This window comes from Drosophila albomicans, chromosome 2L, assembly GCF_009650485.2.
Source record: "Drosophila albomicans strain 15112-1751.03 chromosome 2L, ASM965048v2, whole genome shotgun sequence".
Classification (NCBI taxonomy): Eukaryota; Metazoa; Arthropoda; class Insecta; order Diptera; family Drosophilidae; genus Drosophila; species Drosophila albomicans.
The window spans coordinates 503,584-528,656 of NC_047628.2; the positions used below are offsets into that span (position 1 = coordinate 503,584).

Consider the following 25,073-nt stretch of genomic DNA (forward strand, 5'->3'; position numbering starts at 1 on the left):
AGTTTTTTATATATTCGACATCTTCCCTTCGTTTACTCGACAGACCATATTAAGAAAATTTAGCAAAACATTATTTCATTAATCACTTCATGTGAATTTTTAATTATAAAAGAATTAATGATACTCCGTTTGTTATATACATATGTGATATGATTACCAATATTTACAAAATTAATTCAAGTCTGAGACGTACTCGGGATAATTTCATTCGATCAACAATTAGGCACATTTATAAAATCATTTGTATCATTAAGGTTACCTTTTGTAACTTCTACTTTGTTTAAGTTAACTTACTCAGATGTCGTTTTCTTACTGTCGTGGTACCATGACGAAGATGAGTGACGATGATAATGTTGTGTTGATAATGATACTACATGAGAAAATATACAGATAATTAATATAAATGTACCAAAAATTAGAATTCTTTCATTTTTGTTGTATCCACGAGTATGCCTCAACAATTTTCCATTAGACTTATTAGTTTTATGTTTACTAATTTAATGCAAAATAACTAGAAGACACAGACGATGTAATTCGTGTCGCTCTCAGCAAATCATAGCAGCAATGAGGAAAGCTTGATACAATACAATTGAACTTATTGTTGTTGCATTGTGGATTGTGGTACTTGTGTTGCACTATACACTACTCATCCCGTGTATTCTTGGTCTTCAGGCGTATGTGCCTGTATGTACTCCGTTAATATTCAAAGTCAAAGTCGGTCAGAATCAGAGTCTTTGGTGCTCCGATGAGCAGCCAACCTTTTTGTGATTTCCGACCAAAATTGTGCACCCAATATATAGTTGTTCAATAGGGTCACACGGCGCTCTATAGTTGTAATAGAGGTTAAATGAACCATTAGTGGCCCACAGAGGCTACCATCCGCCAGTGCCGAGCCTGTTGAGCCGAATATCTGGGGATTCTATGCCTTTATTGGAGAAATATGGTTATAAACTACACTCACAATTATTTCCACTTCATACCTGCATTAATTGTCGAATTTATCACTGCACTATTTATATATATGTATATTTATATATAGACGTCTATCCTCGCATATATTCTCCCTTAGGGTTGATCTGGTATTTTTCCTCTGCCAGATTATATAATTTGCAGAATCACGTGGGATTATAAAATTCGGTGGCCGAGAGACAATAAATACGTCTGCTTTGTCTAATTGCTTTTTCTCTAATGCTAAGCTCGCTTCACTTTCGACTGTACTCCACTGCACCGCATGGTAAGCCGAGCTTTTGCAAGAGCTTTGCGAAGACAGTGATAAGCAAATGCAGATAGTGAGATGACTAAGTTAGGGTGCGTCAATATTTAGAACACCAAAAAAAAAAAAAAAAAAGTTGGGAAATTTTGAACTTTTTTTATTACAATATATTTTTCGCTCACTACAAGCGTTAATATGATATTTGTAAATTTTACATCTGCCGTCAGTAATATTTACCCTGCCTTATTGGACGGCTGGCAAAAATCCTCTGCTGAACCCTCCCCGAGGGTGCTGGCTGGGTAGGATCTGTATTACCTCAGTGTCAACGGGTAGCAGATCTCTACTATACGTCGATATTTCAGGAACTGCAGATCCTAGCTGAGGACTCTGTTCCTTATCTTTCGGGCATCTGCCTGAAGATAAGTAGCAGAATCCATGGTACGAGGTGTCTGGCGGTCAGACTGAAAACGCTATGGGGGGCTCCCAAGAACAAAATTAGCCAACTATGGTCTCGGAATGGACTCTTTAAACTATTCAACTCGGGCTGGGATGTCAGCCCAAACGTCGGTGGAAGGCGTGACTGCTACCACCGGCGGGCACGGGGGGGAGAGATCCTCTCTGCGTGTCGCCAGCGGTCACACCTCTGAGGCGGCGGGAGCAGGCCGTATCAGTTGTAACAACACTGCCACCAAAAATTCGAGGTTGGTGCGCGCGGGTGCTGTGGTCTTAACCGACACGGACCAAAAGAGCGCTGCGCCAACTTCTACGGTGGAGGGGGAACGTCTTCCTCTTCAGTCACCCCTGCCTATCGCCAGCACCTCCAAGGTTGCGCAGCGGGGCACGGGGGGCTGAAGGAGAAGGCCAAAAATAGGGCGGCGACCCGTATTCACGCAAGGCTTAGTGGCGTAGCTAACCTGTCCGTCAAGGACCAGGAGAGGCTTGCCTGGGCCAACACGTGGATGCGGGAAAACCAACTTAGCCCCTTCCAAAAGACAATAAAGTGCAGACCGGTTCTACCGGCCCTGCCAACAACAAGGTGGAGTCCATGGCAAGCAAGCGCCAACGGTCCGCTGAGAGTCCCAAGCAAGGGGCTCCAGTGAGCAAGAAGCTGCGAGCACCTGGCTCCACCAACACGGACTCGAACAGGACGAAACAGAGAGCAACGGTTGCTGAAACTGCCAGGCGGCATCTCGCCGTTGCTCTCATAGACAGAGGGGACCCTAACGGGAAAATGTCTGCAGAGCGGTGGCGGTTGACCCATAGTAAGCTGGTCGACGCACTGTTTGTCAGGATGGAGAATGTCCCAGACAGTCCAATGCCTACATTCGAAGGCACTGGCTGGCTGAATGGTGTCAAGATCCTGACATGCAAGGACGACCCAACATTGCAGTGGCTGCAAGCGACCGTACCCAAACTGGACGGGCTGTGGGAGGGGGCCAAGCTGGACGTGGTGGACAGGAATAATATTCCGTCCATGCCGAAGGCGAAAGTCCTTTTCCCAATAGTTGTCCAGGGAGAGCGGGCGCTTCAGCTGCTTAAAAAGCAGAACCCGGCCATACCGACGAGTGATTGGTCCGTGCTGAAGGTTAATGAACCTTTACCCAGTGGTGGGCAGCACGTGATCATTCAGATCAACAAGGAGGCCGAGGATCTGCTATATAAACGCAATGGGAAGATGGCGTGGGGCTTAGGGAGCGTGTACCTTCGCCTCAAGAAACGTCATCCGAACGACAATGACACACACACGCTGAGGTCTGGGGAGGTTGAGGCAGATCTCGGTCTCGAGAGCGTGACCGACGCCACCCAGCACCTCAGCCTGACTGACAAGACGGAGGAGGTGGGGGAGGAACTGTCCATGGAGACGGGCCCCCCGCGAGTTTGCTAACCTCTAATGAGTGTGCTGCAACTCAACCTCCATAAATCCAAAACGGCTTCGGCGGAGCTACTCCTTGCCCTGGAGGAAGTGTCCGCCTACGCGGCTTTGGTCCAAGAACCGTGGATAGCGTCGGGCAACACGGTGGCTGGACTGAAGTCGCCCAACTATGATTTATACGTCCCGACATTGGTAAGCAGATCGAGAACTGCCATCCTTGTAAAGAAGGGGCTAAAAGCTCATCTACTACCTAATTACAGCAACGACGATCTAACCGTGGTGGTGCTGGAGAGCCGTGAAGGATGTTTGCTGCTGGCATCCTGTTATATGGCCCACGACAAGCCGGCTCCACCTGACGAGCTGCGGAGGCTGGTGGACATGGTCTGCTCCTCCAATAAGCATATTATTATCGGAACGGACGCCAACGCCCACCATAGCGTCTGGGGAAGTCCCGACATCAACGACAGGGGTGAGTCAGTTCTTGATTTTATCCTTAACCATAAGCTTAGACTAGCCAACAGGGGTGAGGTATCTACCTATGTAGGTCCCACCTCCAGTAATGTGCTGGACTTAACGATTTCAACTGAGTGTACCAATGTTGAAGAGTGGAGGGTCCTGGACAGACCCTCCTTCTCGGACCATAAGTACATTCAATTTACCATTCCTTTTAACAGGGTACCTGCGGCTCAGCCGTTCAGAAATCCCCGTAACACGAACTGGGCGAAATTCTCTAGCCTTGTTTCCAAGTCTCTTGGTTCGCCGGGTAACATCAACTCGGTGCAGGACCTAGAAACTAATGTCAATGTCCTTTCTGCAGGACTACTTTCAGCGTTTCGCCAATCTTGTAGACTCTCAAGACCGACGAGAAGATTGAAGCCACCCTGGTGGAACCCAGATCTCTCATCGCTACGTGGAGAGCTTACTAGCATGTTTCAACTTGCTAAGAAGGCGGACAACGAATATGTCTGGGACGAGTATAGGTCTCTTCTGAAGTCGTACAAGAAGATGATCCGATCATCCAAAAGGTCTTCATGGAGAACCTTCTGCTCGGACCTGGATAACATCAAAGACACCTCCAGACTGAGGAAGCTGCTGTCCAAGCAGGCTTCCAGTCCTAGTCTGCTCAAGTCGGGCGATGGAGCGTGGACGGAGAGCAGTGCTGAAACTCTTGAAGCACTGCTCTCAACTCATTTCCCGGGATGTATTGGAATAGAGAATAGTGACTGGCAGCTCTTTCCTAGTCTCCCAGTTATGAGACTCCCTGCCAGTCTAATTACAGATAACAAAATAATTTGGGCTATCGACTCCTTTGCGAAGGTCAGGTCGCCCGGTCTCGATGGACTTTCGCCAGCAATGCTGCAAGCCAGCAAGCCCACGATTGTTCCGTGGTTATCGGGTATCTATTCGGCGTGCCTCGCATGGGGTCATATCCCCACTCTTTGGAGGACCTCGAAAGTCATTTTCCTGCCCAAGGCGGGCAAATGCAGTCATGTGGTCCCAAATGACTTTCGGCCTATCAGCCTAACCTCTTTCCTGCTAAAAACATTGGAAAAGCTACTTGATTTGCACATCAGAAGCAACTCAATGCATCTGTTGTCCCCAAATCAGCATGCGTATACAAAGGGCAAGTCCATTGAGACTGCTCTCCATGCTCTAGTAGCCTCCATAGAAAAAGCGGACCACTATAAAGAATATGCCTTGGGTGCATTTCTTGACATTTCAGGCGCCTTCAATAACGTCACCACTGATGCTATTATGAAGGGCCTTACCTCAATTAACACGGCACCAGCGATCCACAGATGGGTCAACCGCCTTCTTTGTGACAGGCGGGTGGTGGCTACGTGGGGCGATGCGGCCATTACAAAGGTAGTGCGAGGTGGCACTCCCCAGGGTGGGGTTCTCTCGCCTCTCCTTTGGAATTTGGTCGTAAATAGCCTACTTCTAAAATTTACTAGACGGGCCCCCAAGTTAATTGCCTATGCTGACGACATAAGCATTTTGATAACTGGGAAATGCCCAACCACCCTTAGTTCCGTAATGGAACTTACTTTGCGGGAAGTTAAAGCATGGGCCGAATCAGCCGGGCTCAGCATTAACGCGGATAAAACGGACCTTATCCTCTTCACGAAGAGGTATAAGGTACCTGCGTGGTCCCCCCCAAAAATAGGCTGCACTATGCTAAAGCCGAGCCTAGCAGTAAAATACCTAGGTGTGGTCCTGGACAGCAAACTGACATGGAAGCTCAATGTGTTAGAAAGGGTGAAGAAGGCCACCGGAGCCTTGTACATGGCGAAAAAGATGCTTAGTTGCACTTGGGGCCTCTCTCCTAATCTAATGCGGTGGATATACATCTCAGTTGTTCGCCCTATCCTCACCTACGGTGTTCTAGTGTGGTGGCAGGCCACTGAAAAAAGGACGTACCTATCCATCATGGAAAGGACACAGCGTCAAGCGCTACTGTGTATCACAGGCGCTCTCAGGTCGACGCCAACTAAAGCCCTCGAGGTTATAGCTGGTGTGGAACCATTACACCTATACGCGCAATCCATAGCCGCAAAATCGTCCCTACGGATTGCCGCAACTGGCAATTTGGGTCTGCTAGGCTATGGTCACAGCGCCATTGGTAGGGAGACTAGTAGAGACTTGGACTATACTATCCCCCTTACCAGTACTGACCATATTAACACTATATTCTTGGAACCGGAGTGCTGGCGGGAAGGGTTATGCATTCCCGAAGCCCTCAACCTCTTCACCGACGGTTCGAAGATGGATGATGGTGTCGGAGCGGCCGTATACTGCCCGGACCCGGTCTCCAAACAATCCTATAAACTCCCAGACCATTGCAGCATCTTCCAGGCGGAAGTTTTTGCCATTGGCAAGGCTGCCGAATTGGCTCGGGGTTTACAGCGTGATCACACCTCTATTAACATCTTTGTTGACAGCCAGGCTGCAATAAGATCAATGCACTCTGATGTGGTCAAGTCCAAAGTTGTCCTGGACAGCAGAAGAGCAATAGAGTCGCTGAACGCATCTGCGGTCGTGCGAATCTATTGGATCCCAAGCCACCAGGGCATCGATGGCAACGAGATCGCAGACACTCTCGCCAAAGAGGGAGTGGGGCTCGATGTTGGCAACATGTGCAATGTTCCGATATCCCTGCGAACTCTAGGCAGTGAAATTGAGGTGCGCTCTAGACTTCAGTGGGACGCGAGCTGGCGTAATGCCAACTCGTGCAAAACTGCAAGGCTGATGTGTGCCTCTACTAACAAAAACTTAACCAAATTCGTCATGCAGCTTTCAAGGAAAGACTGCAGGCTAATGCTAGGCATTTTAACTGGCCACTGTATGTCAGCTGTCCATGCTGTAAAGATGGGCATCACGAACAGTGATCAGTGCAGGAAATGCAACGAACCCGGGGTTAAGGAAACACTTGAGCATCTTCTCTGTAGATGCCCAGCGTTATCCCGACTCCGGTTGAAATACCTTAATTCGCCGTGCCACAACGATCTTCGGGACGTCTCACGGCTATCTCCTAGGATGCTGCTGGCTTTTGCCAAAAATGCATCCATACTGCGCGATTTCTGAGACGTAGATAAGCTACCGGTTCAGCTACGGACCTCCACTGGTCTATGCTTTGCCCCGTACTGGGGCAGCCGGTCCTACCTAACCTAACCTATTGGACGGCACCATAGAAAACTCCAAAAATTCTATCCGCCTGTCGCCTGTTGGCTGCTGGCCGAAATGGGGGAGGTGATTTCACTCAAATATATATTATATTTTTTTCTTTTTCCCGCACTGTTCACTGTTTATTTATGTATGTCACTTTTGTCTTTTACTTGGCGATGTATGTATATAATATATTTTTTTCTCTACTTTGTGAGAACTGCCATGACAAAATAAACAGGTGACTTGCGAGAGAATGACTAGCACGAATGAAAAATCTAAGCCTTGTCAAACGGACATTAAACTTTGATGCATTCTTATCTTCCCATTCTTTGCCATTCGCTGCCTTAAGATGCATCTATCGCGAATACTTTCTGCAATGTTGCTAAGCCCCACACACAGAGGGCGCTAAGTAATATTTCCTACCATACATATGTATATTCTACAAGTTTATACTAACACTAAACAATTATTATACATCTAACATTTAACTAACAAAAATTGGATTATTAACATATATAAACATAACTTTAATAAATATATTACATTAACTACTACTACATCTGGTCTCTTATGAAACGTAAAAGAACAGTATCGTTAAATAAAACCAGAGAGGAGACAATTTCTGAGGTCACTTCCCTTTGGGAAGAGATATCTCCAGAGATCATCCGAAATTTAATCGATTCAGTACCGGATCGCCTGGAAAAAGTTATTGAAACTAAAGGAAATTACATATTTTACTAAATACCTTTTTCCCGTTTAGTTTTGTTTAAGTTTAAACTTTGTTATTCATATTAAAATACACTTGTCAAAATACTTATGCCACCGCTTGAAAATTACATAAGCTTATATTTTCTCAAGTTCATATGATAAAATGTTGAATTCATTATTTTTAAGTTTGTATTAGCACTAAGTAAAGCAGCAAAAAAAATCATTAAGTTATATTAAACCATTGCAAAGTTACTTAAAAATTTGAATCATTTTTTTTTCGTCAAAATAATTATGCCGACTAGTGTACATCTAGTGCCGTGGCGCTGGCATGTTTTTTCTACTTGGCAAAAAAACTTTTGCCTACTTTTAGGCCCAACCAATAAATGTTGGCTGTCCAAGCGACCACTACAAGTCAGTACCAGACAAGATTGAATTTGATGCTAGTAGAGTCGCTTCGAGCCCAGTTGCCGTAGTCAGAAAAAAAGATTCTGTGTTGATTTCCGCCAACTTAATAGTATGGTATTAAAGGACTGTTTCCCAGTACCTGTTATAGACGACGTACTTGATGTTTATCGTAATGGACTTAGAAAACAGTTTTTCCCATGTTCCAATACGAGGGTTGCTATTTAAGTTTCTGGCCTAGGTCACTTCTAGCCATTTTAGGACCAATTGGCTATTTCCCAAAAAAAGTTTGGACTTTTATCGATAAAAGCTCCATACAACTTTTTCATGTGCGACCACGTTTGATATCGATAAACGATTAATCAATAACTTACCTCGGCAGAAAAATCGAATTTACTCGTGAACACTTTCGAGCAATAATTTTTCACAACTTTCGACTTCGATTATTACGACAAGAGTGGACCGATGAACTTAAATCTTTGTAAGGCGATGAAGTGCCATCCTATAGCCCTGTGAAAAACTGGTTTAATGGATTCTATCATGGCCGATGCTCGCTGGAAGACGAAGGTTGTGAAGATCGTCCAAAAACAGACGTTGTGCCAGAAAACATAGATGCCGTCCGTGAACTGATAAGGGGCTGTCCATATATTACGAAATCACGTTTTCTGCGATTTTTGACGCCCTACCCCCTGGTAATCAAAAGTAATTATTTGATCGTCTTCGTCGTCTACATAGTCCTCGTCAAGCCATTCGAGGTCTTCACATGGCCTATTGTAGTACTTTGTTTAGATTTGTGCTATCTCTTCTCTGACGAGTGGTATGTGAAGGTCCCTGTGAATGTTTTCATTCCGAACGTACCACGGTGCCCCGGTGATGGTTCCGAGAATTTTTGATTGAGTGCGTTGCATTATATCCACACTGCTGTTACTGGCATTCCCCCACAACTGGGAGCCGTACATCCAGATTGGTTTCAAGACGGTGTTATATAGGAGTACCTTGTAGTCCAAGCTATGGGGCGAGCGGCTATTGATAAGCCAGTGGAGGCTGTTGGCTTTGAGCTTTAAATGCGTTCTTTTGGCTTCAATGTGGCTGCGCCAGGTAAGCCGTCTATCGAGGTGTACGCCAAGATATGTTACTACATTTGCTATCGGAACCACTCTGTTGTTAAGAATAAGTGGAGGGCAGTCTTGCCTGTTAAGAGTGAACGTTACGTGTTTGCATTTTTGTTCGTTAACTTTGATTCGCCAGTCGGATAGCCATTTCTCCACTGCCACCAGGTGTATAGCAAGTTGCGCCGTTGCTTGCTTGGGGCATCTCGAGCGGCTTAGGATCGCTGTGTCATCTGCAAAAGTGGATGTGGTTAGATTCCTGCTCGTTGGGATATCCGCAGTGTAGATAAGGTAAAGTGTTGGTCCAAGCACGCTGCCTTGAGGAACTCCGGCTCTAATGATGTAGTCATCGGACATGGCTGAATTACATCTTACTGAGAATTTCCTGTTGTATAGGTAGGACTTCAGAAGTTTGTGAGTGTTGGTTGGGAGCATTTCTATAATTTTGTGCATTAGACCTTCTAACCATACTCTGTCGAAAGCTTGTGATACGTCCAGAAATATCGCAGTGCAGTACTCCCTTTGTTCGAATGTATTTCGGATTTCTGAGGTTATGCGGTTGACTTGCTCAATGGTTCCGTGTTTTTCTCGAAAACCGAATTGATGAATCGGGATTTTGTTGTGTGTTCTGAGATATGGGGTAATGTGTGCCAAGAAGCATTTTTCGAAGAGTTTTGATAGACACGTTAGTAAACTAATTGGTCTATATGATGAAGCGATTGTGCGGTCTTTGCCAGGTTTTGGTATCATTATAATGATCGACTTTTTCCATCTCTCTGGGAAGTGTCCGTGTCTCGTTATTGCATTGAAGAGCTGGCAAATAGCTCGAACAGCACAGAGAGGAAGTTCAATAATCATTTTTGGTGATATTAGGTCGCATCCTGGAGATTTTTTTGGGTTGAGTTGTTCGTTTATGATTTTGAGTAACTCATGTGGCCTAAATACAATAGGTTCATACGTTGATGTGTCGATATCTGATGTTGCTGGCAGTGAGATCCCGTTTGATTATGTGTTGGGCTGAAATACATTTTGAAGATGTTCTGCAAATCTGACGACTCTTTCTTCGTCGCTTCGAGCCCAGTTGCCTGTGGATGTCCTTATTGGCATTGCAGATTCGATTGGTGCGCAGAGAGATGAGTGTGCTCTCCAAAGTGAGAACTTGGAGCTCATTGGGGATAACTGTTCTATGTAAAGTTTTTGGGACCTTTCTTCTTCATGACGAAGTGCAGCTGAGAGCCTCCGTGTTGCGTCTTTCAACCTTTGTTTTGCGGATGGTGATCTGTTGGATTGCCATTCTCGCCGTGAGCGTCGCTTTGCTTTCAACGTTCGTGTATCTATTATTGTACGATGTTTTTTGCGTTTGTGGAGTTGATACGCGAGCTGCTGCGACCAAGACGGATTCAAGAGTGTTTGTGGATAAGTTGATATCAGCTTCGTCATTCAAACGTGGATTCAACTCAATGTGCGAACTTATATATTTTTTGTACTTAAGCCAATTGGTTTTATTCGTTGTTAGTCTGAATGGTTTATCTACCGCAACTGGATGTAGATTTAGATGAAGAAGTACAGGCGAGTGATCAGATGATAGATCTGATAAGGAGTTGGCACTTATCAGGTTGCGAGGAATGTTTTTTGTGACTGCAAAATCTATCAAGTCTGGCAGTTTTCTAGGATCTGTTGGCCAATATGTAGGTGTCCCAGGTGACACACAGTCTAGCTTGTTGCTTGCTTTTATTATTGCATTGTACAACTGCCTTCCCTTAGGAGTCACAAGTCGGGATCCCCCGTGCGTATGCTTGGCATTGAAGTCTCCTGCTGCTATAAATTGTTCGCTCAGAGAGTTGAAATATTCCATGAATTGGGATTCTGATATTGTAAACCGAGGAGGACAGTATACGGCGGCAAGCTTTAAAGATCGGGAATCCATTTGCACATCTATTGATGTAGCTTGCATGAAGTTAGTGGCGAAGCTATTGTGGAAGCAGTGCTTGATGCGATTTCTAATCAGAATCCCAGTGCCTCCATGTGCTTTCCCGTCTGGGTGATTCGTGTTGTAGAATAGGTAGCCTCGAATTTGAAAATTATATTTATTTGTTTATTACATCGATATGGTTATTATTAAGGAATTGAGTTAGCTCGAGTTTGCGTTGTGAGACGCCGTTGGCGTTCCACAGTGATATACGGAGTGGAGCCATTGATTATTTAGTCTGTTTTTGAGCAACAAGCAGCTCAATCAAAACGTTCTGGTTTCGCATAAGATCTTGCATAGTTGTCTGCATGAATGACATGAACTCCATCATACTTTGTTGAAGGTTACATATCATTGTTTCAAGTTTGTTCGTAGACTGTTCTTCTGTTTGATGAGAGGAAACTGATGATCTTGGATTGGTGGGAGCGGTACTTTTAAGACACAATTTTAGAGCAGTTGCAAAGCTTGCGGATTTGTCGGTGAACTCATTATTGGCTAAAGATTTAACAGCTGTAGGGGGGAAGACATTACGTGTAGATTTCATAAGTGGTGTATGTGAGTGAGCAGTGGTCACTCTTAGGTGTGTACGATTTTTCAGTTCCTTGTAGACTGGACTGGACTGGAACTACAGGGGCAGTTAGCTGTATGGTTGCCTCCACAGTTTCCACACTTTTTGCTGCTGGGATCCTCTTTATTTTTTGGGCATTTGTGAGATTCATGAAGGTCTCCACAAGCAACGCATACTGGACGAAGCGTGCAATAAGACCTTGTGTGGCCATATTCCTGACAATTATTACACTGCACCGGTCCGTTTCTTTTATGCGGCTCCTCTACCGTAATTCTGCGGTGTAGTAGGAACTGGAGAGTAAAGATTGGATGCACTTCATTTTTTTCAGAGGCTTGGATTTGGTTTCGAGTTCAAGTTCTACCTTGAAAAGAGATTGAGGCTTTCTTTCTCTATTCAAAATGTTAAGAACATTTTTTACATTAAAACCTTTCTCCGTCAGTGCTCTTGTAACTTCAGCTGGTGTTACTTCCGGCTCAATACCTTTTAGTACTACTTACTGGCCCTTACTGCTTTTTAATTGGTACGTGTAGAAGTTTTTATTATTGTCGTTTAAATACTTCGACAAAGTTCTGTAGTTTACTTCCGTATTAGTCTGAACTTTTGTTTCATGAATATTTCCCTTTGTTAATGCAATTATCTGGAAATTGTCTGGTCCTATTAGGTTCAGTATCGAGTTTACGAGAGCATTCGAACTTTTCTCTCGAATGTAAATCGGCGGCGGCTTAGGCTTTTTGTTGTCCCCTACGATGTCTTCAGGAGGCATATCATCGGATTTATCTGCCAAAATAGCAAATCTGTTTGCTTCTATGGGCTTCTCTGTTGTAGATTGTTTTGAGGTGCCTCGAGTTATTTTAGCAGAGTTACCAAGTCTAGAGTTCTGCGGGCTAAGCTTACGTTTTATTTGTATGTAGCGATCCATACCAGTCTGTACGGCCGAATGTTGTTTTGAAGAGAGCACGCTGGTGTAAGGTGCTGCATTATTTGCTTGCACAGCAGTTTCCGTTATTACAGTAGATGGTATTGCGCAAGCAGTCGATACCATTGTCGTTGTTGTAATAGTTGCCGTTACAGTTGCTAATGACGTCACTGTACTGGTGACCGTGGCTAAGCAGGTAGGCATGAGGGAAGGTTATGGGGTTTTATCCAACGAGAGCGCAGGAGAGAAAGAACGCGCCCTGCCTTGCGATGTTGGATTGAGTTCATTACTCGGGCTTGGGGTTATTGATCGCGGTTGGTTATTTTTTGTTGGGTTTGCGGTCGCGTTGTCTTGCGTTTACACGAATGAGTGGTATGCGTTGTTACGTTGCAAAGAGAGTCGACGATCGTCTTGCTGACGTTGGAGCACCGTATGAGTGTCGCTCATAGCTTAATGTTTTTGATTTTCTTATTTTTATTTACACAAAAAGTACGAAGTTCATCGCACTAAGCGTCTTTTCGCCCACTGTGTATTTTTGTTTGGAACTTGCACTGCACTATGCTTTGTTTTTATTTAATTTTCGTTGCAAGATAAGAAGACAAAAGAAAGCACGTCTGCACTCGCCGACGTTCTTCGCTGTTTTCGAGATATTGTATATGGATGACATTATTGTATGGTCAGCAGGAGAATGAATGTGTGTTCAAGCTTAGATTGGTGCTGGCAGAGGCTGCTAAATATGATCTGCACATAAAATGGAAGAAATGTCATTTTCTGCAAACCAAAATTAAGTTTTTGGGTCACGTCGTTGTAGGTGGCAAAAAATGGCCTGGAGGCGACAACATTGCAGCTGTCAAACACTTTCAACTGCCAACAAAGCTGTACAGTTATTTTTGGGTTTAACAGAATTTTTTAGAAAATTTATAAAAGACTAGTTGACCCGGCGAACTTTCTTCCGCCCTTATGACAATAAATAAGCAGATTGTGTTTTTTTTTTTTTGTATTATTTCACTCATTATTATTTCTGTTTTTTAGTATATAAGTTGCGCTTTACCTAAGTACCTTGTGATAGACAATTTTTGTTTTATTATCAGGCGCAAAAACACACAACCCAGATGGTCTTCCGACCCGTGAACATGCCACGTATAATTGACCATGGGAAAAACATGAATGATCTAGATTTAAACCACAAACTTTTAAGGATTGGCCTTGTGATTTGTTGATGGTCATGACAAATGCAAGATGTAACGGAAATTGATTTCTTTTAAATTCAAACGGCATATCGGTTGGGATTATAGGGATCCTCGGAATAAGAACTTCCTCATCTTTGAATTTTCCTATCATTATCGTAGCGTAAATTACATTGTTCATCAATTTTCTAACCACCAAACGCATACTGTTGCACAGTTTTGGTTGGTTTATGTTTCGAATCATGATTACTACGGAGGCAACCTTTAGGCGTAAATTGAGCGGTGGTAAGCCAGGCACATCCAAAGAGTTTAAAAATTCAATTGGATAGGTTTGAATGAATGCATTGTTCCAATGATCATATTTTGAATTATGTAATTCAGGTCATCTACATCTTTATTCTTAGCCTCTAAAATTGCTCGCTCACTCAACCATTCATTATTTTTGTAGTTAGAAATAATGTTTGGAAATACATCTTTTGATGAGACAAAATTGCAGAACTTGTTTGGCTCGATTCATCGACTGGTACTTGACCATTACCGATAGTTAGCAATTGCTCCGAGAAATCTTCAGCAGATGTATCATTAAGCAATGTAGATCTTGGAATTATTGGCAGTATTTGGCGGATATCGCCAGACAATAAAATCATTGCTCCTCCAAAATATCTCGAGTCATTGCGTAAAACTTTTAACGTTCGGTTAAGTGCTTCCAATGCTCGTTTATGCGCCATTGTGCATTCGTTCCAGATGATGACTTTCGATACTGACCATTGCTGAATATTTTGCAATATTACACGTTGGCTCTTCAATAGTGTGAAGATTTAACGGTAATTTTAATGCTGAATGAGCCGTACGGCATCCTTCTAACAATTTGGCTGCTATTCCAGAAGAAGCAACTGCAACCGCTATGTTTGATCTCGCCCGAACAGTTGCTAAAACTAATGACATGAGGAATGTCTTGCTAGTACCACCAGGAGCATCTAGGAAATATAAACTACCATTTTCATCATTGATTGCCTTCATTAAAGAATCATAAACTTGTTTTGTTGGTAATTCAACAGGGGTACATTCGTTTGAAGTGCTAAATCTAATGCTTGGTGATCATATTGACGTTCCCGTTCCAATTCTTAATTAAATGTGTGTCATTGATTTCACGATATGGCGCTGGCATTCCTAACCTCATTAATAAATTACCGCACATGAGGTAACACATCAGAGAACTGCAACGAGTATGACGTTTTTGCTCATACTCGAGTACTGATTCAGTACTCTGTTTGATTTAATCCGTTTGCTTCGGGTATACGTATACAGAGCTCTGTTGACAGTATTATATTTTTAAATTCAATTTTTAAAAATGAAAATAAATTAGATGAATAATAATCAAAATATAAAAAAATTAAATAAATTTTATAATGTATTAAATATAATATAAAATGACAATTATTATTATTATAAATACTACTTTTCCTTTGTTTTATTCAAAAATAATTTTTAACATATGTACATACATATGTAGACAGGCAGACAAAGCACATACTTTTGATGTGCATTTCATCAAACATTTCTAACACACGCATCATAACCTAATCACTCGAGTAAACGACAGATGAATAAAATCAACACAATTATGTATACTCGAGTAAAAATGCCTTGAATTCTGACTTAGCAACAGTTCAACCCAATGAATCGTTAGCAACAATCGCATCAAAGGGTTTGATGCAAGCCGAAGCAGCTCATACTTGTACTTGATTGTGATTGCCGAGCGAAAATCGGTTCGAGTAAAATCAAATCAGCTGACGCTGGAAGTACATGAGTTGAATCGAACTCGTTGCGATTAATTGTTTGATTTGATTTGATTGCAATTTGGGTATGAGTATTCGCTCATACTTAATCATACTAGTTGCAGTTCTCTGTAACACATATCTTCGATCAAGAGTAAAGCACGATTATGTATCTCCTCATTCATCTCAATATCGTGATTTCTGGAACTGACACAAATTTGATGTAAAATATCCTCTGACATATTATCCTTGTATTTGTGCCACAGATTACATGGGTTTGATGGAAAACATGTCAAAATTATGATAGCGAATAATGTGCGTATTGAAGATGCAGAGATAATGGCTTCAGCGATTGTCGTAACCCAATGGGTATGCTTTTCTAATAAGTTCAATTCTTCACATGCAGCACGATATGTTGGGTATATTACACCATTAACAGTTCGTAGTGTCTCAAATGACGCTTACCCACGCATATTTACCAGCAACAACCGCAAATAGAAACATTCTTCATTTTTTGGATGAACTGTATACATACGACCAAGTCGATATTATGTATTTATACATTTACATTTATTTTACAGTCAGCAATGCCGTGAGCAAGACGATCGAAAAATAAAAAATAAAAAAAAAATTATAAAAAAAAAATAATAAAAATAAATTAATAATAAATAAATAAAATAAAATAATGAATGGTTGAGTGAGCGAGCACTTTTAGCGGAAAAAATTGTAAAATCGGCTTAATTTTAAAAATCGGAAAAAATTTTGGAAAATTAAAAAAATGTAAAAATCGGCAAATTTCGTAAATTAAAAAAAAAATTTTAAATCGGTAAAATTTTTTAAATTTTCAAAACTTTCTTTCTTTTTTAATTGTCTTGCTCGCGGCATTGCTGAGGGTAAAATAAATGTAAATGTAGAAATACTAATAAAATACCGTAATATCGTGTATGATACGTTACGCTCACAGCCTACTTACTGTTATTCATAACTATAAGTGCAGCCATGTCGGTGGAATAAAATTCGCGCTGTCTCCTAGCTCTAAGCTACCTACCAATTTTCACTCAAATCTCTTCTGCCGTTCTTGATTTATAAGAGGTGAAACTTTATAGACTTTATTTTATATATATAGATTATGCTCACATTGCTCGCCCCACTCACAAACTTGTTGAAGAAGGACTCAGTCTTTGCAATCAAAGCAGCGAAAGTAAACGCAATCAAACAGGTGAAAGATTATCCCAGGAACCTGTGTTACGAATTTACTGCAGAGATGCCCCTACAAAATTGCATACTGATGGTTCAAAAGATGGTTTCCGGGCAACACTTCTGCAAAAATTCGATGGTGAACTTCACCCTGTATTTTATTGGAGTAAAGTGAATAGGAACGCCATAGCTATATTTTGAAGGTGAAAGCTGCTTATCTTGCCAAGGAAAAATTTAGATATTATCTTCTTGGCATAAAATTTAAGTTGCTGACGGATAATGCAGCGTTTTCGCCAACTGTGCGAAAGAAAAATATTCCTCGTGAAGTTGCAGAATGGATACTCTAGAAGACTTTAATTTCAAGATAGAGCACCGATCTGGAGAACGTATGAAGCATGTTGATTGCTTAAGCCGGTACCTAAGTTGATGGAACACGAAGTAATTAATGAGGCTCATGCTATTGGTCATTTTGCTGTACAAAAGACAATTCATGAAATACAGCAGCAGTTTTGTATCCCACATTTGGAGTATAAAGTGGCACAGGTTATTAATGCTTGTATACCTTGCATAATAACCAACAAGAAGCTGAGCAAACAGGATGGTTACCTCAACTGTATCGAGAAAGGAGATAAACCCTTGCATACGCTTCACATAGATCGTTTGAAACCAATGGATTCATTAGCAAAACAATACAAATTTATCCTTACCGTTATTAATGGGTTTTTTAAGTTCGTGTGGCTGTACGCAGTGAAGTCAACTGGATCTGAAGAGATTTTGAAACTACAAGAATGGGCAACCACTTTTGGGAACCCGTGCCGAATGAGGAGTAGCGTTCACATGAGCTTCGTTTAAAGAATATGCCGAATCGAATGGAGTTGAACATGTCCTTACTTCTACAGGCGTTCCTCGAGGTAATGGGCAAGTCGAGCGAATTAACAGGTTCATTTTGTCAGTAGTCTCCAAATTGTTTGCCAAAGATTCAACGAAATGGCATAAGTTTGTACCCCAGGTCCAAAGAGCTATCAATTCGCATATTAATTGTACAACAAAACAAGTTAGAAAGCTACAGTCGAGTTTGCTCTAACTATTTTGAATAAAAGCAAAATATAGCAGTAATAATCTCAAAATATTCAAAAAAAAAAATATGCATGTTTCTCGGTCGGGATTTGAAACCGACCACCACAACATGCCGGGCTTGCAAATTTTCACTAGAGCCAACGCAGTCATTATGCAGGTGCAACTTAACTCTAGGAATCAAAGACAATCATCAAATTCAATGCGCGATTACTTCTTACTTCTGTCAGTAAGCTTGTAAGGGAATAAAAAAATACAAATCGCATTAAAAAAGAATTATATTGTAATTGTCAGGTTTTTATATTTTTTCATTTCGGTTTATTTCACAACTTGTTCTTTCTTTGCCTAACGTTCTCTACATAGTGATCGCACTTTCGTCTCGTGCCCGATCGATACACCTATCGATCGGGCTTCTAACTATCATAGATATTTAATCGATGAATTCTTAATGTTACGTTATGCTATATTTAAATCTAGTATTTACAATATCTACAATATATGTATATATTCCCGACCGGGACTCGATCTCGCACACCACAATTACTATAGTAACAAGTTAGAAAGCTACAGTCGAGTGTACTCGACTGTGAGATACCCGCTACTCATTTTGAATAAAAGCAAAATATTGCGGTATTATTTTCAAAATGTTCCGAAAATACTAAAAATATGCGAAATTGTATATTTGGTATATCGATATAGTACCACATTCAAAATATGTATACCATAGACGGCACAATATACCAGATTGTCAGCCAAAGCAACTAAGACCCCTAGTAAGTAGGCGTTTTTGCCTATACAAAAGTATTTCTTTTATAACTTCCATAATTTTTATCTGATCGCAATCAAATTTATTATGGTCTGAGTTGCTTTAATCGACAATCTGGAATATTGTGCCGTCTATGGTATATTTTGAATGTGGTACTATATCGATATAAGAAATATACCGTTTGGTATATTTTTTGTATTTTTGTAGTATTTTCGGTTTATTTTGAAAATAATACCGGAATATTTTGCTTTTATTCAAAATTGGTAGTGGGTAGTTTTAATGTTGTTGTAAGTAATGTAAACTAACACCCTAAGCGCAAAAGGAAACTATAAACGTGAATATTAATATTAAATTGATCGTCTTGGCGATTTTCTTTAAGCATTTACTTATGTCTCTGTCAACTAAAACTGTGAACTAAGACCCTAAGCGTACAATTAAACTATAAATGTGAATGTAAATATTAAATTGATAGACTTGGCGACTTTCTTTAAGCATTTACTTATGTCTCTGTCAATTTCCTTTTTTCACCATTGTTTGTTTTTTAAAAAATTACAAAGTGAAATAATCAGCTGATATCGATAAAAGCATAAAAACATTAGCCAAAATTAGCGGCTGTCGTTTTTTCTAATAAAAAATCATTTCTTAAGTAGCTTTTCCCATTTGTATCTATTATCAACCAGTTTTTGAGAAATAATAAACACTGTAATTATTACTGACTGTACCCAAAATCGCGACTATAGCTTTAAAATTATACTTACTATTCGATTTTTTTTCAAAATATGGAGGCATAGGTGGCATAATAAAATTTGAAACAAGTGCATGCAGGAAATGGTAGATTTTTGGTAGATACAATAATAATGAAAAAGAAAATTTTGCTATGACTGACAATTTGATATATTTAGTTTTCAATGGTAATTGTGTATGTTGTATTATAGCAATACGTCAAATATAGCTCTTGATATTTATACCCGATACCCATAGAGTAAAAGGGTATTATAACTTTGTGCCGGCAGGAAATGTATGTAACAGGTAGAATGAGGCATCTCCGAGCCTATAAAGTATATATATTCTTGATCAGCGTCAACAGCCGAGACGATACAGCCATGTCCGTCTGTGTGTCTGTCCGTATGAACACCTAGATCTCACAGACTATAAGAGATAGAGCTATAATTTTTTTTCGACAGCATTTGTTATGTTTGCACGCAGATCAAGTTTGTTTTAAATTTTTGCCACGCCCCTTCCGCCCCGAAAATCAAAAAAATCGAATAGCAAGCGTTATTTTAAAGTTAGAGCTGCGAAGTATATACAATAACAACTATAGTAGTTGTGATTCCTGAAAATTTGATTGCGATCATATAAAACTTGTGGAAGGTATTAAATAAATACTTTTGTATGGGCAAAAACGCCTTCTTACTGGGCGTCTAAGTTGCTTTATCCGACAATCTGGTATATTGTGCCGTCTATGGTATATTTTGAATGTGGTACCATATCGATATTCCAAATAAACCGCTCGGTACATTTTTAGTATTTTTCGTAGTATTTTCGGTATATTTTAAAAATAATACCGCAATATTTTGCTTTTATTCAAAATGGGTGGCGGGTATCTCACAGTCGAGTACACTCGACTGTAGCTTTCTTACTTGTTTTTGCTTTATTTTATTCTTTTATATTTATTTTATTTAAAATGGGTAGCGGGTATCTTACACTCAACTGTACCTTTCTTCCATGTATTTTTATAAACCTTTCTTGTGCCTTGCTAGCTATACTCAAAGGGGGAATGACATAGTCAGTAAACACATGTCGGAAAAGATAAAAGTTTAAATTAAATGCATAGCAAATGAGGGCGCTATTATTTATAAAATATATCAAAATATAAATAAAATAAATATTTATAAAAAAAATATTCCAAAGTTTATATTTTGTGTATCTATAAACTACTACAATCAAAATATGTATATGATAGTGTACAAAGTATACCAGAATGTCAACGGAAGAAGTTAAGACAGCCGCAATTTTTGGCTATACATAGTACATTATATTATATTATATACATTATTTCCCAATTAGTCGATTTATATATTTTATATTATTTACGGTAGAATTGTTTCTAGTCATTTAACACCATCGGAAAGAAAACAATTTGCATATCGTGAGAACGAGAGAAGATTTCAGTAAACCTCTTATGTAGTTCAAGTATCAGCTACTTTATTATTAGCATTTCTATTCTAAAGAGGACGACCGTTTAAGGTGCTAACGTGAATTTTTTGACGTTATAGTAGACGTTAACGCCACCCCACAACTTGATTTCCACATTTATTTTCAGACAGCCTTCCGGAGCTTAGTGCCTTTTCATGTTTTTCTTTGCTTGCCTTCCGCCTCAAGAATAATGTGATTTTTATTAGGTTTAGATTTATCTCTAGTTACAACTTTTCGAGCAATATTAACTTATCGGTCTTCCTATAGATACAAATTTATCTGCTGCAGCAAATGCTGAAAAAGAAGAAAAAGCAGTTAGTTGTTGTAACATAAAGAAAAAAAATGTACTTGTTACACTTACTAAAAGGGTAGTTTAACTTTGCACCTCCAGCAAATGAAGTCATCTCTGACACCATGAAGTATACTCTTGAATCACATCAATATTTGTGACAACACAGCCATGTCCGTCTGTCTGTCTGAAATATTTGATCCCAGAGACTTTAAGATATGTAGATATAATTTTTTTGACGACGCTTGTAATTTCTGCGCGCATATAAAGTTTATTTTTACTTACTCTTGTTCTATATTTGTTTTCTCATATATGACTTACTGCAATCCTACAATGATTTTCGATTTGGAGAATATCTGCTGGTCTACGCTCCATTTTCATACGTACCATGATTTCATTCCTATTTCCTGCAATTTTTGATGAATGATCAATTGAAGAAAACAGTCCTTGGCTGCTGATTTTGTCTTATTTCCTTCTAGTTGGCTATGTTAGATGAACTGTTAATACGGCTTGGTTGCTGGTACATTTTTTTGTCCCGCCATTTTGACTTAACTGTGATTAGTATTTGTTTTATATTTTAGTTACTCTGCATCTTACCGCTTCTGGAAAATTCAAATGTTTTTGTTATCCGTAGGTACGTTGCCAATTTAGCTAGGCACTCGGCAATCCACCTGTACCTGCAGAAAAATCAAGTTTTATAACAACAAGTTCTGTTAAAAGACAGCATTCAGTGATTAAAAATCCAAAAATTTTATGAGTTTACTCTATGTTTAAAAAAAGTCAACAAGTAAATTTTGCAATTTGATTTTTCCTTAATTAATATGTCTTCCTGCGAAACCTCTTCGCAGCAAATCTTGTTTAATCTTGCCCTTATTTTAAATAAGTAAATTTCTCCCTTGTAAGTGCAATTAAAGTTGTCCATCTTAACACTGGCTTTACATTTGGGCCTAAAATAAGCGCGAACATCATCAGATGTCGTATCAGGGGCAAGCATTAAAACAAGAATCTGTTTAATCAGTGAAGATTGAATTTCTTCACCCATCTCCAACTCTACCAACAAAATCGAAGCAGGAATAGGATCTTCGACGTTATGTCGTTATGTAGAACTTCAGTAAATACCGAGGGTTAAGAAGATGAGAGGTAAATGACAATAGTTCAGAAGCAAGAAGTACAGACAAAAAGGAAGATCATCAGGAGCTGAAAGCTCATTCGAAGCAATAGACAGAAGTGTATTGGCCTTTTGCCCTTCTGAGAGCCAGTCAAGAGCTTAATACTCCATACGCTTCATAACCCTGAATCCAAAGGGGAGAAAGCATCCAAAAGTTGTTCCTAGCGTATTGAGCATCTCTACAATGTTTACATGTTTAGATAGAATCGATTCAAAAACAAGTAAGAAAGATGCCCGCTACCCATTTTGAATAAAAGCAAAATATTGCGGTATTATTTTTAAAATATACCGAAAATACTACAAAAATACTAAAAATATACCGAGCAGTATATTTGGAATATCGATATGGTACCACATTCAAAATATACCATAGACGGCACAATATACCAGATTGTCGTATAAAGCAACTCAGACCCCCAGTAAGAAGGCGTTTTTGTCCATACAAACAACCATTTGTTATGTTTGCACGCAGATTAAGTTTGTTTCAAATTTTTGCCAAGCCCATTCCTGCCCCCGCAAATCAAAAAAATCGAATAACAAGCGTAATTTTAAAGCTAGATCTTCTTTTTTGTGTATACGATAATAACTATAGTATTTATGAGTCCTTAAAAATTTGATTGCGATCAGATAAAAATTGTGGAAGGTATTAAAGAAATACTTTTGTATGCTTTGGCCGACAATCTGGTACATTGTGCCGTCTATGGTATATTTTGAATGTGGTACTATATCGATATACCAAATATACCTTTGGCATATTTTTAGTAGTATTTTCGTTATATTTTAAAAATAATATTTTGCTTTTATTCAAATTGGGTAGCGGGTATCTCACAATCCAGCACACTCAACTGTAGCTTTCTAACTTGTTCTTTATACATTTTTGTATGATTAATAAAAATGACTTGCCACTGTCTTTCTTTTGCCCTTGGCATTATGTTCAACCAAGTGAGATTAAGACAAAATTACTAAATGTTGGTCATTTATAGATTATAAGATCCCTAAATGCATCAATCTAGCTCGGCTATTGACGCTGATGATCCTGTTGACCCAGGATTACGCCTTACCGACTTCAAAACCTCCCGCTCTTCTCGATCGGTCAGTTTTGGAGGCCTACCAGAATGTGGCTTTGATTGAACAGCGCCGGTTTGATTCCAATTTTTTTGGACTTTTTTAATCATTGAATGCGTTTTAAAAACAATTTCGACAATTTCCCGCTGAGATTTCCCTTTTTGGTCCAGTTTGACGAACGGTTTCCTCCCTCGGGAGCAATTTTGGATGAGTGGATCGAAATACCACCAGAATTCACCAAAAATTGGTTTAATCAATGCCAAAACGCATGATTGGCACAATAAACCTTCCTATTTATCCTACCTCGTACTAATTTTTGTAATGTTTTATCAATAAATGGCTTTTTTTTAACTAATTTAAGTTTGTACGCAGACTTTTTCTGATTTGAAAACAGGTGTATTTTTTGTTTTTTGATTTTAATTAAAAAAGTTGCTGATGGAAATAAATGAAGACTGGTTATATTTTTTCATAATAGATATGTTGTTAATTTAAAAAAAAAATAAAGCCAATATCTTCAATACAACTATTTTTATTTAACATCAAAGTTGCGCGTGAGGTTTGTACGCAGACTTTTTCTGCTTTCTCCTGCCTTCTAGCAGGATATAATGGCCTTACAGTGTAAGGTGTAAGGCTTACACCAATGAGTAGCGGTTGAAGAAAGTTAATCTGCGTGTAATTTTAACAAATGTAGCAGATCAAATAATTTTCTATATCTTTTAGTATCTGAGGCACACAGACTAGGCGATATATACATACATATATATATGTATATGTACATTTGTATTCGTTGTTCAGACTAATCTTGTATATATATACTTAGATTGTATATATACATAGTTTATGAAGTCAGAGATGTTGGCTTAGCTTCGTGAAAAAAGTAAATAAATATTCATATAGCAATCAAAACTCCTAATTTTACTGACTTTATTCCATATGTCTAGTAGGCCCTTGTTCATATTATCACTTACTTGACGAAAGCGATAGATCTACGCACATAAAATTAGCTAAAAAAAACAAAAAGCTGATTAAAGCTAACTACCCCAGTGAACTGACAACCAATTAAAGTTTACGCAAAAATACGGTAGAAAATTGAAGCCAAACCAAAAAAAACAATCATAGAATAGGCGAACTAGAGAGACACAAAAGAAGATGAATAGGTGGACAAATGAAATATTCAACGCACCATTAAATGCAAACGCAGATGACAACAGAGGTATTTATGTTGAGAGTCACCGTTTATTGACCAAAAGCACACACACATCAGCCAACAGAGTCGAAAAGCCAAACAATAAGCAGTTACAAGTGACTGTAACAGCAAAAAAAAAAAGAACAGAAGAAAATATAAAAAACATCAATGAAATGGTTTAATCAATCCAATCGACTTTAATAGATCCGGTAGATAGAGAAAATATAAAACCTCTTTACGTCATACTATTTAAGAAGAAATAAAACATAAAAAAGATATTGAAAATTTCAGAATTCCATACCAATCTACACATGTACGAGTGTATAAATATATAATACTCATATGTATTTGCGATTGTAATGTATCAATTTTATATACTATGAAATTATTTCAAGAATATTTAAATGATGTAAATTAATATATATAAGAAGGTGCAGATTTAGTTATTTTTAATTTTTGTACCGGGTAAAAAATAATAAAAATAACTACGAAATATTGGATAATTCAGACTTTATAATTCGACTTTATAATAATTCAAAATCGAAGTTTTATATTTTGGAAATTTTAGATTGGCCATACAATCAAGGACATACCATACCCAAAAAATTTATATATACATGGTCTGAAAAGGGGACGAAAAGTAAATATCTACAAAGAACAATAAAGAGCTTGGTCAGGACAGGATGTAACTTGTTTGTCTTCATCTTGAGCGCGGCCACTGTAGCAGCATCAGCATAGCAGCA

The 25,073-nt window shown here is 39.4% G+C and overlaps 1 protein-coding gene and 1 long non-coding RNA gene across 2 annotated transcripts; both read left to right on the forward strand.

Moving 5' to 3' along the window:
- The first annotated feature begins 2,199 nt into the window (after window positions 1-2,199).
- Window positions 2,200-3,606, forward strand: LOC127565059 (uncharacterized). Its single transcript, XM_052002112.1, has 2 exons — window positions 2,200-3,278; window positions 3,347-3,606. The coding sequence occupies exon 1, from the start codon at window positions 2,259-2,261 to the stop codon at window positions 3,096-3,098; it is 840 nt and encodes a 279-aa protein (XP_051858072.1). The 5' UTR covers window positions 2,200-2,258; the 3' UTR covers window positions 3,099-3,278; window positions 3,347-3,606.
- Window positions 3,607-24,107: 20,501 nt separating this feature from the next.
- Window positions 24,108-24,504, forward strand: LOC127565065 (uncharacterized). Its single transcript, XR_007954477.1, has 2 exons — window positions 24,108-24,357; window positions 24,409-24,504. It is a non-coding gene; the product is annotated as an uncharacterized LOC127565065 (long non-coding RNA).
- The last annotated feature ends 569 nt before the right edge of the window (window positions 24,505-25,073 follow it).

Excerpts from the sequence above, each read along its gene's own strand:
- LOC127565059 (XM_052002112.1), top strand. The coding sequence starts at position 2,259 with ATGGCAAGCAAGCGCCAACGGTCCGCTGAGAGTCCCAAGCAAGGGGCT.